This window comes from Scyliorhinus canicula, chromosome 6 (genome assembly GCF_902713615.1).
Source record: "Scyliorhinus canicula chromosome 6, sScyCan1.1, whole genome shotgun sequence".
NCBI classification, from domain to species: Eukaryota; Metazoa; Chordata; class Chondrichthyes; order Carcharhiniformes; family Scyliorhinidae; genus Scyliorhinus; species Scyliorhinus canicula.
The window spans coordinates 159,012,302-159,026,532 of NC_052151.1; the positions used below are offsets into that span (position 1 = coordinate 159,012,302).

Genomic DNA, 14,231 nt, shown 5'->3' on the forward strand with positions numbered 1-14,231 from the left:
ACACTTTTATTCTGTCTGACATTTCCTGGGTAATACAGAACTGTCCATAATCTCTGACTTGGAGTTGGAGACATTCGCGGAGGGTCCCAAGGAGAAGGGAAATTGCCCATTGAAAGTTAAAACTTCCCAGGCAATTCCCAGGTAAATCCACGCATCAGGAAGTCCAGTGTCCCAATGCACATCTATAGTCCTCTGTCTGGTCTGCAACAATCTGGAGAACGGACAATTTGTGCCATTGTTCCTTTTCTGGGCCAGACAAGTTGATTGACACTGCATTAGAAAATTTTGCATTGTTTAATTACCAGGCTTAACTGTCTGATGTGAATTCAGTGGGTAATTAATGTACAAATCCAGCAAACTTTTAAAATTAACCTGATACGGTGGACTTGGTGTGAAGCAAATGTTGGAATGGTGCGAATTAACCAAAAGGTTCTGGAGATTCACAACTCGTGGTTTTCTCTCAGCCAGAATGCTAGCTGACTTGCACATTAATAACAACGAGACGATAAGACGTGGGAGCAGAAGTAGGCCATTCGGCCCATTGAGTCTGCTCCGCCATTCAATTAGATCATGACTGATCTGACATAATCCTAAACTCCATTTTCCGGCCTTATCCCCATAACCCTTTATTCTCTTAATGATTAAAAATCTGTCTATCTCGACCTTGAACAAACTTTTTTTAAAAATCTTTTCATTGGCATTTTCAAAATTTCTAAACAATTATGATGTACATTGTTGGCCATATTTATTCACTGTACAATACGGAAAGGTTTGCCTTTTCCCTCCCTTAAGTTCTCCTATTTACATTCTGCCGCCATCTCACTTGGCGTGTGATCCCTCCCATCCCTGCTCCCCATCCATCTTGTATCTCTCCTGGTCGGTTTTGGGGGTGGTATTCTCCCCTCCCCCCCCCCCCCCCAACTACAGCTGTATTTCCCTTGGGATTGGGTTGCCCCCTCCATTCCGCATTGTCCCTTTTGTGTGTCTCTAGCCTTTTCTCATCTCCATGAGTTGCGCATTCCTATGGTTCCCCCGTCTTCATTTTTCTTTTTCCTCTCCCTTTTCTTTCTACCTTTCTCATTTCCCCATCTATTCGTTGTTGCTAGCCTCAAACAGGTTCTGGAACAGGCTGATAAACTGTCCCCATGTGTTTAGGAAGCCATCCTTCGACCCTCGGATGGCGTACCTAATCTTCTCCAGGTGGAGAAATTCTGAAAGGTCAGCGAGCCAGTCTGCAGCTGTGGGTGGTGCAGCCGATCGCCGTCCGAGCAGGATTCTCTGGCATGCGATTAGGGAAGCGAAAGCAAGGGCGTTGGCCCCCTTCCCCATGTGTACCACTGGATGCTCTGATACCACGAAGATTGCCACATTTGGGCATGGCTTCACCCTCACTCCCACAACCTTGGGCATTACCTCAGAGAAGGCTGTCCAGAGCCCAGCACATTTGGGACAAGCCCAGAACATGTGGGTGTGTTTGGCCGGGCCGCTCTGGCACTGTTCCTCCACCTCTGTGAAGAATCTGCTCATTCGGGTTCTGGTCAGGTGTGCTATGTGCACCACTTTGAACTGCGTGAGGCTGAGACTTGCGCAGGAGAAAGTGGAGTTGGCCTGCTCAGTGCTTTGCTCCCCACTCCACTTCTGTCCCCAGTTCGTCCTCCCATTTCCATCTGGTCTCGTCCAGTGGTGTTTGGGCTCTGTCCAGTAGCTGTCCATATATTTTCCCACAGAGTATCCCTCTTTGCTGTCCGTATTTATCAGGTCCACTAATAGTGTGGTCTCCGGGGCCCTGGGGTACCCTACTGTCTATTTGTAGAGGACGTGCTTTATTTGAGGGTGTCTCATTTTCTTCCTGTCGGCAGTTCCCATTTCCTTGTCAGTTCGTCCAGTGTCGCCAGTCTGTGCCTACACAAATGTCCCTTATGTCAGTGTGCCCCGTCCCGCCTCCATTTCCTGATGTTAGTGTCTAGCATGGCTAGGGGCATTTGTGATTGCCGCAGATGGAAGCGATGGGGACATCCTAGTCAGCCCGAAGTGCTGTCTTAATTGGGCCCACGTTTTCAGTGTGGCCGCTACCACTGGGCTTGATGTGTATTTTGCCAAAGGGGGGATGGGTGCGCTACTGTAGTCAAGGCCCAGAGGGTCGTCCCTTGCAGGAGGCCTCCTCCATCCTCACCCACTCTGAATTGGGTTCGTTTACCCATCCCCTCACTCTTTCCGCTGTTGCTGCCCAATGGTATAACTGCAGGTTTGGTAATGCCAGGCCACTTTTGATTTTCCTATTTTGCAGTGTCGGGTTGGGAACTCTTGGGTTCTTACACCCCACACAGAAGGCCATGATTAAGCCCTTTGAACATACTTACCGGCTCAGCCTCTGCAGGTCTCTGCGGTAAATGATTCCACAGATTCACTACCCTCGGAGAGAGAAAATTCCTCCTCATCTCTGTCTTAAATGGGTGACCACTTACTCTGAAATTACGTCCTCTGGTCTCAAACTCTCCCATCTTCTCAGCGTCTACACTATCAAGCCCTTCTGAGAATCCTGTATATCTCAATAAGATCGCTTCTCATTCTTCTGAACTCCAAAGAGTACAGACCCACTCTACTTAACCTTCCTCATAAGAAAATCCCTCCAGAATCAACCTAGTGAGCCTTCTCTGGATTGCGTCCAAAGTCAATATAATCTTTCCTTAGATAAGGGGACCAAAATTGTTCGTATTATTCTGGCTGAGGTCTGACTAGTGCATTATAGAGTTTTAGCAAGACTTTCCTATTTTTATACTCCATTCCCTTTGAAATCAAGGTCAACATTCCATTTGTTTTCCCAATTACCTGCTAATCTGGCATGTTAGCTTTTTGCAATTTGCACACGAGGATCCCTAAATCCCTCTGTGCTGCAGTTTTCTGCAGTCTTTTGCCATTTAAATAATATTCGGCTCCTTTATTCTTCCTACCAAAGTGCATAACGTCACTTTTCCTACATTATATTCTATCTGCCAAGTTTCTGCCCACTCGCCTAACTTGTTCGTCTATTATATTTTTTGTTTGGTGACTAGAAGCTAAGATTTAAAATATTTTTTCCTATTTCACAATGTTTTCTGGTGACAGTAATCAGCTGTTGTTATGTTCATAACTCATTTCACTGAAGACCAATAACTTTAAAAAGGAAAGCAATTTGAACGTCAAGTTGATTGCTGAAAGGATGGCACAACAAGATTTTACATTGCAAGATTTTTGCTGTAGCAAACAGACTAAAATGAATTTGACTATACACTTGCTTTGTCTGAACTTATACTTCAAATTCCAGAGCAAAACTTCCCATTTTTACTTCTGGCATAACTGTTAAAACCCACTTCATGGGGTATTTTTACGCTGTCCCTGCAGCAGCCATTTGGTTTTCCTAGACCAAAGTGATTCTTGGCTCTTGAGGGTTCATTTTCATTGCGTTCCTTTCCCAGCCTGCTTGCTTTCAAACCAGAACTGTCTTTCATCGTGGTGATTCTCCCTCTAACATAATTTTCCAGCCGTTTTACAAATCTTCATGAATTTAGTCTTATTCATCTGTGCGCGAACTCCCACCTTTATTTTGCGCAGTGAACCACAGAGATCGTGGAATCCAGCTGTTCCTTCTCAACTGGATCCTGCCGGAAAGTCTGGGCGCGATTCTCCGCTCCCCACGCTGGGTAGGAGAATCGCGGGAGGGCGGGGCGACTCACGACGCGCCACCCTGGCGCCTCCCACCCCCCCCCCGCTCGGAAGAATCGCCGCTCGCCGTTTTTCACGGCGACCGGAGATTCTCCGACCCGGATGGGCCGAGCGGCCTGCCGTTCGCGACCGGTTCATGACGGCGGCAACCACACCTGGTCGCTGCCGTCGTGAACATGGCGCCAAAAGCTGGTTTGAAGCTTGTGGGGGGCAGAGAGGGGAGTGAGCACCACGGTCGTGCTCGGGAGGGGACCGGCCGGTGATCGGTGCCCACCGATCATCGACCCGGCGTCTCAAAGGGACGCACTCTTTCCCCTCCGCCGCCCCGCAAGATCACGTCTTGCGGGGCAGCGGAGGGGAAGACGGCAACCGCGCATGCGCGGGTTTGAGCCGTCAGCCGTCGTGGATCAGCCGCGCATGCGCGGGTTGGAGCCGGACAACCTGCGCATGTGCGGATGCAAGCGTCAAGGCCCGGCGGCCGAGAGTTACGGGGGGCCGCTCTTAGCCCACCGGGTGGGGGTGAATAAGGTGAGAGGAGCGGCATCCGAGGCCGTCGTGAAACTCAGCCGAGTTCACGACGGCCTTCCCGATTTTTCACGGGAGCGGAGAATTCCGCCCTCTGTGTCTGAGCGTTTTCGGAAGTGTCTTGGAAACCCTTCCCCTTTCAAAGTCCTCAACTCCATGGCAACATGAAACACATGGGCCTCGTATCTAGGTAGAAATACTGATTCGCTGTTCTTTTGACCCCAACTCTTCGAAGTAAATGGACAGTATACTGTATAACCATTTACACCCGCCATTCTCAGTACTTTCCATGTTCCTCAGTACTGGGACCTTGATTAGCTGTCTAAACTCGGTAAACACTGATGCTGCCGCCATTGTCTTCATGTGTTGACGCTTTGCACCCCTTTCCAACAAATGACCTTGGCCACCCTTTAATCTGTACGACCTGCAACAACTGTAACACCCAGGATTAGTGGTTTGTAGACTTCAGAACAGATCAGGTGACCCCCTTCATTTTATCTTAAATTAAAGACATAGCCCATAACAACCGTGTAAGATTCTTGGGCAAAGCTGTGTTGTCCACAGCAGCAGATGCTTTTTGTAAATATTGACACCGTGGAGGGCTCGGATGCTGTGCTAGAATTTCTGCAAAACTATCTAACCAAGGAGCTTAATGGAGTTGGATAATATCCATGTAGTTTACACATCACATACTTAATCTGCGAGTAAAGTGTGTAGAATATCAGTGGCATTAGGATTGATAAACGACTGTCAATAGGTTGTTATTGGCTGACATCATTTGGAATTAGAATTACAATTATTTGCACACTGGATATTTGTTCAGTTGAAATTACAGTTACCGATGAAAATTTTGAAATAGAGCTTCACAACTGTTTACGGTGCTATAGAATTGTGCAGCACTCGGGTAATATCAGTTTATGAAATTTAACCGTGACTTGACATTTTCTCATTTTTGAACACAATATCAGATATTTAAATCTAGCTGAAGCACTATTGTGCTCTAATTTTGTCCAACCTTCAAACTGCATTTAAAATGATTTTCCTCCCCAAGTCAATGGATCAATATACTGTTAATTCCCCAATATGAATTAGTTTTTCTGTGCATGTCAGTAACTTACTGATCTGTCTCTGCTGACCCAAATGATGCTTTTCGCCCAGTTGGGTTACTATTTATCTCTTGTTCCAAATCAAGCAGTGAATAAGCTCTCATCATAAATGTTTTAACTCTGCTCATATTTTTACCCTTGCTTGGTTATTATTATCTCTGTTTTATTGCTTGCTTCAAATTAAGTCATTCAGTCTCCTTCACAACCTCCCTCAATCTATTACTGTTACTGTGTCAATTCACGCCCTTCTCTTAACCACTCAAAACTTTATTTCTTATTTTTGTTGCTCTCTCTATCTCTTTGATTATCTGAAAGAATTTCTTCATTTTGGCATTATCCCTGCCCCAGCCGCCTGTCTTTGTTGCTGCTTTCTCAAAAGTCACCTGTGCTTTAGAAGACCAAATGGCAGGAGGAAAGGCATGGAATTGGGTTTAGCACATTCCTGCCAGCAGGTTTGAAGGTCGGGGTCATGTTAAATCCAACAGGTACCCTGCCTACTACCTGCACCGCAATTATATCTGCAGCAGGGATGGTGTCGGGTGGCCTTCCTGCAAGTGAGTCAATGGAGGCTCATGGTGGGCAATTCAACCCCATTTAAGGGCTTCAACCTGCCGCCAATGACATTTAGCTTCCAGCAGGAGAGGCTCACACCAACTTGCTCATTGGAGGCCCCTCACTCAGCGCAGATTGTCCGCCCCACACATCCTGTGAAGCCATGCCCCCCCCCCCCCCCCCCCCCCCCCCCTCCCTCCCAATCCCATACAACTGACAAGAGTTCTGATCCATAGCAGGTTGCCTCCTTGTCACCCACATGCAGTACCAGCAGTAGCCACTGCTCTTGCTGGTGCTGCCAGTACACATGGAGAACCGCTGACCTCTGATTAGCCAGCAGTTCACTGAGGTGGAACCTCCTGACTCTGATGGTCAGTTGGCTATTAAATGACTGCTGGGCTGCTGAAATGTCCTTGGGTGAGTGCGCTCCTCCCCTCCCTCACAACACAACACACACTACAGGAAAACAGCACCCCATGTAATTTGTCCTTCCCACACTGCGGATACAACAGCACCCAATGTAATTCAACCCATAAATGATAATGGATGCCATTGGACAGAATGGGGGAAGGGTGGCCAAAGGAGCAGCTATGCATGGTAGTGCAGAGAACAATTGGGTTAGTATTCAAGAAAAGGATGATGTGTGCTGGAGAAAATCATGGAGATAAGGGGGAGCAAGGCTGTGGAGAGGGTTATAAGTGAGGACAGTCATTTGAAAAGAATTCCTTGGCAGCAAGCCAGTTGAGCTTCACGACTATCAGGGGTGTTAACAATGCAGACCTTTGGCTGTGACATTCTGGCTGCTAAGCATATTGTGAATGGTTGAAGGGAGAGCACCGCCAGAGACCTGGGTTCGATTCCCGGCTTGGGTCACTGTCTGTGCGGAGGCTGCACGTTCTCCCCGTGTCTGTGTTGGTTTCCTCCGGGCGCTTCAGTTTCCTCCCACAAGTCCTGAAAGACATGCTGTTAGGTGAATTGGACAGTACGGAATTGGACAATCCCTCAGTGTACCCGAACAGGCGCTGGAGTGTGGCGTTTTTAACTTCATTGCCGTGTTAATGCAAGCCTACTTGTGACACTAATAAAGATTATTATTGTTATTAGAAGGCCAGAAAAAGTTGTTCAGCTAAAAGGTGAGAAAGCCATGGAGTAGGGGAAGTCAGATAGAGGTGCTGTTGGAAAATGTTGCAGGAATGAAAGCAGTAGTTGCAGTGCCTGATTGGATATGTGGAAGAGCGTCAGCAGTAGTCAAAGTTCCATGTATGTGGCTTAAACCAAAGGGGGAAAAATATGGGGAGATGAGTTAAGACTTGAAGGCAAGTATATATAAGAAGATTCCAAAGAGAATTGCTTCAGTTTTGACAACACCAAGCTGGAGGAAGTTTTAACTGATTCAGTTCTTCACTTTGGGTGTAAAGTTGGAGGCAGCAGCCGCAGCAATGTGGTTAATCGAGGAGGCAGTGTGGTAGGGTGCCTGTTATCAGCAAACAATATGACAGCTAAATTGTGCTTCTGGATAAGATTTCCCTGGCATGGAATGCAAATAACCTTGTGGTGGACTGGAGTGAGAAAAATTGGTGTGTTCTAAAGCATAGCCTGGTTTGCTACTATCGCCAGCGTCAAATCCCACCCGCTAACTGGTCTAATCAAGTTAATATAGTTCCAACCCTTTGCATATTATGCCAGATTTTGTTTTTTGTGGAGAAGATGTGGATTTTGATGTGAAATGTAGCTTGAAATCCTCACTGTTATTGTAAAATGCAGATGGTCGCAAGATGTGTTTGTATTAAACTAAACCTCTGTCCTGATGGGTTTCCTTCTACAGAATAACAATCTTATGGATCCTAATGCAACATATTTTTATTAAAGGATAGCATTGTCCTGGCCTTGAATACCCTTCCTGGCACCCAATTCCAGCTGTTGATCGTACAGTGTAAGAAATAAAACTTGGCATTTATCCTGGACTTTCCTTTCACATTTTTGTTTTCCTTTGTTCTGCTGCCTTGGGATGTCTGGAAGTATTGTTCTGGGCTCATTAATCATTGTCCTCCTCTGCACTGAATCTAACATCCAGATTTCTTTGCTTATTGCTGCTTCACATGGTTGATTTGCTGCTCAGTATATCCAGGTACCCAATGTCTTGTCCAACTTTCACCCACCACTCTAAGTTCTCCCAGTCAATAGATGCACGTGTCTGTTAACATTAGCATAGCTAATCTCTCATTTAATTGTGCATTCCACCTTATGGTGCCTCTCAGCAATGTTCAGTTTTCTTCCAAATGTCACCCAACCTAGAAGCTCCACATTAGGGGCAAAATAGATATTAGGAGGAATTTTCCCAAATTGCAGCCTACAAGTTCCATGGCGGGTGGGGAGGAGAATTCAGCGGGAGGCCAAAAATTTGTTTTCACTCTATTGTGAACTTACAGTGGGATCTTCTGCTGGTCCCTACTGTGACAGATCTGGAAACCTGCTGGAGGTCAACATGAAACTCATTTGCAACTTACTAATAGGATTCAGATGAAGGTCTGACCACCCAGGCTCCACGGCGCCAGCAGGAAACCACGCTGGTCAAAAACATGTTTGGAACAAGTTGACGCACAAATGCCGGGACCCAACTGAATATTGCCTGGGGTTGCCTCTGGAGTTCAGGATTGAGGCAACTCAACCCTAGAACACCATAGCAGTGGTTGGGGGGAGCATCCACAGGCGGTCCTTCCAGATTAGCTGACCTGGAGGGGTCCACCTTCCAACCTCCATGTTGCTGGGGATCCGATCTCTTTCTGAAGAGGTCTATGTTCAGGCCTCCGAGTGCTCCTGGAGATCTAGCTTGATTTTCAGGGGCCCACCTGCTTTCTTCAAAAGTGGGTCAGTGATGCTGGGTGCCGTTTCAATATGACACCTGGATTGAATGGTGGACTATGTGCCATCTGATCAGCCATGCCATGGGATTTGACGCAAAACACCCAGTTGCATAATTAATGAGATCAAGGTCAGAATATTTGGCGTGTTATCCCTCTGGCCTCCGTAGCACGAAAGCCCCACATTCCTGCTCCCACTGCAGGACTTAGTCCCCAGATAGGAGAATTCTGTCCTGTCCGAGCACAAACCCATATCTGAAGGAGGCATACACGAGCAATTAAATTTCCCACCAGAACATTGGTTGTTTCATGTAGTACGGTTGTTTTTGAGGTGAGCATCTTTGATTAATAAAACTTGTCTTGCTCATCTGTAACTGTGCTGCAAGCTGAAGCACTGATATAGTTTTGAAGACTTGTATTGACAGTCAAAGAGTAACTGAATTGCTGAAAATAGCTGTTAAAAAATGAAATGGCTATTGAGCTTGACAAGTCATTCCCCCAGATGCTTTTCAAATAGCCCAACAAACTACAAGGATCGTTCTCTTCCTCCACCGAAGATAAACCAGCAAGAGCGCTTGGATAATACTACCTTCAGCAATATCTGCATGTTTACTATCAAAACAGTGACTATTAATGTTGATGCCCTGATCTATTTGCTCCAAGCCTCTAACATTCATCCTATCTGAGCTGTGGTGTTAATTACAAAAAAGGAATAGAGGTTAAGCTTTGCGGGAAGCAAAAAGCCAGGTAGGAGTGAAAGGGGGGGGGGGCATGAAAGAAAGCTCCGGGATGAAGAGTGGGAGCATAGGGAGATTGAAAGCATCACTATTGCAGGGATAAGAGAGTAAAGCTGAAGGGTAGAGATTCAGTAAGATAAGAGGGAGTAGGAGAAGTGATGGTGGAAAAGTGAGAGGGGGAAGGAACAAGAACTTGGCACCTTTCATTCTCGGCAGCTTGGACGGATCATGTTCCTAACAAATTTTATTTTGTTTCAGGTATGTTAGTCCTGACTTACGTTTTTCATACCTGATTTTTACACTCCAAATTAACATACAAACAAGGTGAAGGACTAGGCCATTTAGCCCCCCAAACCTGATCGCCATTTAATAAAATCATAGCTGTATGTTAATAACCTCAAAACTGCATCCTGCCTACTCCCGATAACCTATCATCCTCTTGCTCGCCAAGAATCTGCCTATCTCTGCCTTAAAACTAATTCAAAGACTCTGCTTCCACAATTTTTATGGAAGAGAGCTCCAAAGATTAACAGCCCTCAGAGAAAAAAGTTTGCCTCATCTAATAATAATAATCACTTATTGTCACAAGTAGGCTTCAATGAAGTTACTGTGAAAAGCCCCTTAAATGGGTGACCCCATATTTTTAAAGGGTGATCCCTAGTTCTAGATTCTCCCACAATAGGAAACATCCTCTCCTCATCCATCCTGTCAGAACCCCTCAGGATCTTGCATGTTTCAATCAAGTAAAACAAAGTCTACACCAGCGGGAATGGGAATCAAACCTTTGCTGTTAGTGTTGATGGATTGGCCGTGATCAATGTGTGGGGTTACAGGAATAGGGCAGGGAAGTGGGCCTAGGTAGAGTGCGCCTTCGGAGGGTCGGTGCAGATTCGATGGGCTGAATGGACTCAATCTATGGATTCCCTTGGATACCTTTTCTAGACCCAATAGTTATGTTTAATATTGAGCTAATTCAACCAGGCTCTCTTGAGTTAAGATGGAATAAGTTTATTATCTACTAAAGGTAAGGAGGAATGATAAAACACATGCACATAAAGTAATAGTAAGTAAATATATTTAAAACACTATACAGAATGGACCTTGAGTTGCAAGGCGTAGATGATGATGCAGTGTAAATGTTCCAATTGTTTTCAGTATGGTTGGCTTCTGCTGGTGAACAGTTGATTCTTCAATTCAGGTGTCCTTTGGTTCGGTCGTTTGGTAGAGATTTCAGTTCTTTTCCAGCTGCAATCCTTCTGGTGGCTTATCAACTTTCACCGAAAGAGAGTTTTACATGTTCCTGCAAAAGCTGGTTATCTTTGCAGAGGCTCTGCCTTGATTATTGTACTCTCTTTAGTGTGGCAAACGTCAGCTGCTTTTCTCACAGCACATGCACACACTGACCCGACAGGCAGAACAAGCTGACAGCAAGCAGGCTTTTAAACCCCAGATATGTGTATTCCAAGAGGAGCAGAATCTATGAACCTGCCTGGGCCGTTAAACCCAGGGTCTTGGAGGTGCGAGGGCCATTACGTCTCTTGCCCTGCCCGGAGTTGGTAATTGGTCTTTGGATGGTTTTACAAGCACCTGTCTGGAAGCACAGAGAGTGGTTCCATCGTTCCTTCGAGAAACCCCCTGCAGCCATTCCTGAAATTAACTAGTTGTACATTCCGTTGTCCGTGTCCATTTCTAAATATATACAACTTCGGGGTTTTTTAAGTCCAAAATTTCTTTGTATAATTCCAGGGTTTTTCTCCATTGTCACAACACCATCTCCAACAAGAGAGAATCTAACCATCATCCTTGACATTCAATGGCGTTACCATCACTGAATCGCCCACTATCAAAACCCTGGGGGTTACCATTGACCAGAAACTGAGCTGGACTAGCCATATAAATACTGTGGCTACAAGAGCAGGTCAGAAGCTTGTAATTCATCTCCTAACTCTCCAAAGCATGTCCATCGTTTATAAGGCACAAGCCAGGAATATGATAGAATACTCTGCACTTGCTTGGCTGCGTAAAGCTCCCAACAACACTCAAGAAGCTCAACACAATCCAGGACAAAACAGCCTGCTTGTCTGGAACCCCTTTCACAAGCATTCACTCCCTCCATCTCTCCACCATCAACGAACAGTGGCAGCAGTGTGTATCATCTACAAGATGCACTGCAGGAACTCACCAAGGCTTCTTAGACAGTACCTTCCAAACCCATGACTTCTAGTACCTAGAAGGACAAGGGCACCTGAAGGACATGGGAACACCATGAACTGGAAGTTCCCCCCCAAGACACTTACCATCCTGACTTGGAAATATAGCATCGGTCCTTCACTTTTGCTGGATCAAAATTCTGGAACTCCCTCATTCACAGCACTGTGGGCGTGCCTACATTACAGAGATTGCAGCAATTCAAAAAGTCACCTAACCACCACCGTCTCCAGGGCAATTAGGTTTGGGTCTAACCAGTGAAGCCTACATCCTGATCTGATAATCCGAATGAAGACCCTATCCCCTCTCCCAACCTTTATTTTGATGTTCTGCACAGAAAATGGGCCTAGATTTTAATTCTGAAGGTGGGTAAGGGGAGTGAGGAAGATTCCAGGTTAGGCCCACCCGCCTCAGGAGAAAGTGCCCTCCAAGGCGAGATCTTCTTAGCGGGGCTGATAGACAGCTTCCTCTGATCTTGGTGACCAATTTCAGAATTTTTGTTGATGTGAGAAAGTGGTTTCAAATGTTCGTGATTTTTGAAACTTCAAAGGGCCTAGATGATTGACACTTTCATTAGCTTGTACTTCATACTTTTTTCAAGCTTAGGTGAAAATTATCAAAGGATTACATTTATTCAAAACTTATTTTATACTTACCACTTTACACTGGTGAACATTGACTGTAGAAAGTGTGCAATGGGTCAATGGGCATGGAGGTGCAAGAGCATGGCATAGAGTGCATGAGGGGAACTTTTGAACTTAACTTTTAAAAGGTTCCCTCATGCAGACTAGGGTCCATGACTTCTTAAGCGGCCGTGAACCATGACTCTTTTAAAAACCTGGCTAATCTCAGTGAAAATTGCAGAAGAGTATGAGACACCTATCTCCGATTGAGCTGGCCAGATTGGGAGTGCCAAATATGGGCTTCTGACAGGAAGGCACTTCTGAAAATTGCATGGATCAGGATTGGGAATGCGATTTCTGGAATCGGGACCTACCCGCCATTTTTAAAGGGCTCCCAAGTTAACCCATCTTGGTGAAAATCCAGTCTATACTGTCCTAATTTTTTTCCATTTCTGATATTGTATTTCCCTGTTTCACTTTATTATATCAGTTGTGGCCTAGATAATTGCAGAGTAAGCCATACTGGAGCAAAGTGTTTTTTCCCCTTTCTGCTTTGCTGGTGTTTACAAAAGTACAATAAAGATGGTAAGGCCTGCTCTATTAACTGCTGTGTAATGCACTTCGAGCATCTTTTTTATGTTAGATGCTATAAACCTCATAGGCATGTCTTGGTCAAAGATTTAGTATAGTCATGCTATCAGATTAAGTGGAAAAACACTCTTTAAAAAAAATTCATTACTTCATTGATCTGAAATTAAAACATAAAATGCTCAAAATATCCACTGGTGCACACCTGAATTATTTTAACTCGTGTTTTTAATGTCAGGACCTAAAAAATGCTTGTATTCAGAGGGATTTGAGTATTGTACACTAATCACAAAGCACAAAGTTAACTTGCCGATACAACAAGCAATTAGAAAAGCAACAATATTATGCTGGCCTTTATTAAAGCAAGTTGGCATGTAAGAATAAAGTTGGTGTGTAAGAATAAGGAAGTATTGCTGAAATTGTGCAAGGCATTGTTGGGAGTATATCTGGTGCACTGTGGTCAGTTTTGGTCACTTTACCTGAGGAAGCATATGCTTAGGAGGATGGGAGCAGCAAGCATTCACTCGATTGATTCCTGGGTTGAGAGGGCTATCGAGATGGTGGGAAATTAGCCCATATACCCTGGAGTTTAGAAAAGTGAGAGGCCATCTCTCTGAAATGCCTAACATTTTTGAGGACTTGACAGGGTAGATTCAGAATATTTTCCCTGGATGGAAAGTCTGGAACTAGGGGCATCTCAGGATAAGGATTTGATCATTTAGAATTGAAATTAAGAGAAATTTCTTCACAAGGGTTGTGAATTTCTGGATGCCCATCTGATGAGTATTTTCAAGGCTCAGATTCATATATTTCTGGGCACTATAAAAATCAAGTGATAGGACCAGGAATATTAGATTGATGTAGAAGCTTAGCCATGGTATTGAATGGCAGAACAGGCAGGATGGTCTGTATGGCCTACTCCCTGTTCTAATATTTATGCTTTTCATCATAGATGCTGACTGGCCTGCGTTTTTCCTGGATTTCATGTATTTATTTTAAGATTTCAGAATTTGCAGTTTTTTCTTTTTGTCTCAGTGGTCGGTCCTTTAACATATTAGGTGGCCACTGTCTAAACTGAATTGAATTTCCTTTAGAGGTTAGTGTTTCTGTATAAATGTCAGCACCTGTTTGAATGGCTGTTAAAAACATTTATCTTTGCATACACACCAACAGACAACATCTGATCAGATGGCCAAAATGCCTGTTTAGTGCTGTAGGTGGCCAGTCACTAATACTACTGATTATTTCTTGTTTCAGCTATTTGTACAAGAATGAAATCCAATCACTTGACAGGCAAGCATTTAAGGGACTTGTCTCTCTAGAACAACT

The 14,231-nt window shown here is 44.9% G+C and overlaps 1 protein-coding gene across 3 annotated transcripts in view; it reads left to right on the plus strand.

Annotated features, from left to right (window-relative positions):
- LOC119967608 (peroxidasin homolog) overlaps positions 1-14,231 on the plus strand; it is a 285,117-nt gene that overhangs the window by 158,039 nt on the left and 112,847 nt on the right. For 2 of the 3 annotated variants that reach the window (XM_038800359.1, XM_038800361.1), the window contains exon 4: positions 14,160-14,231. The exons of the other annotated variant lie outside the window; for it this stretch is intronic. In XM_038800359.1, coding sequence (XP_038656287.1) covers positions 14,160-14,231 — 72 coding nt within the window. The remainder of the gene's footprint in view (positions 1-14,159) is intronic. 3 annotated transcript variants of the gene reach the window in all.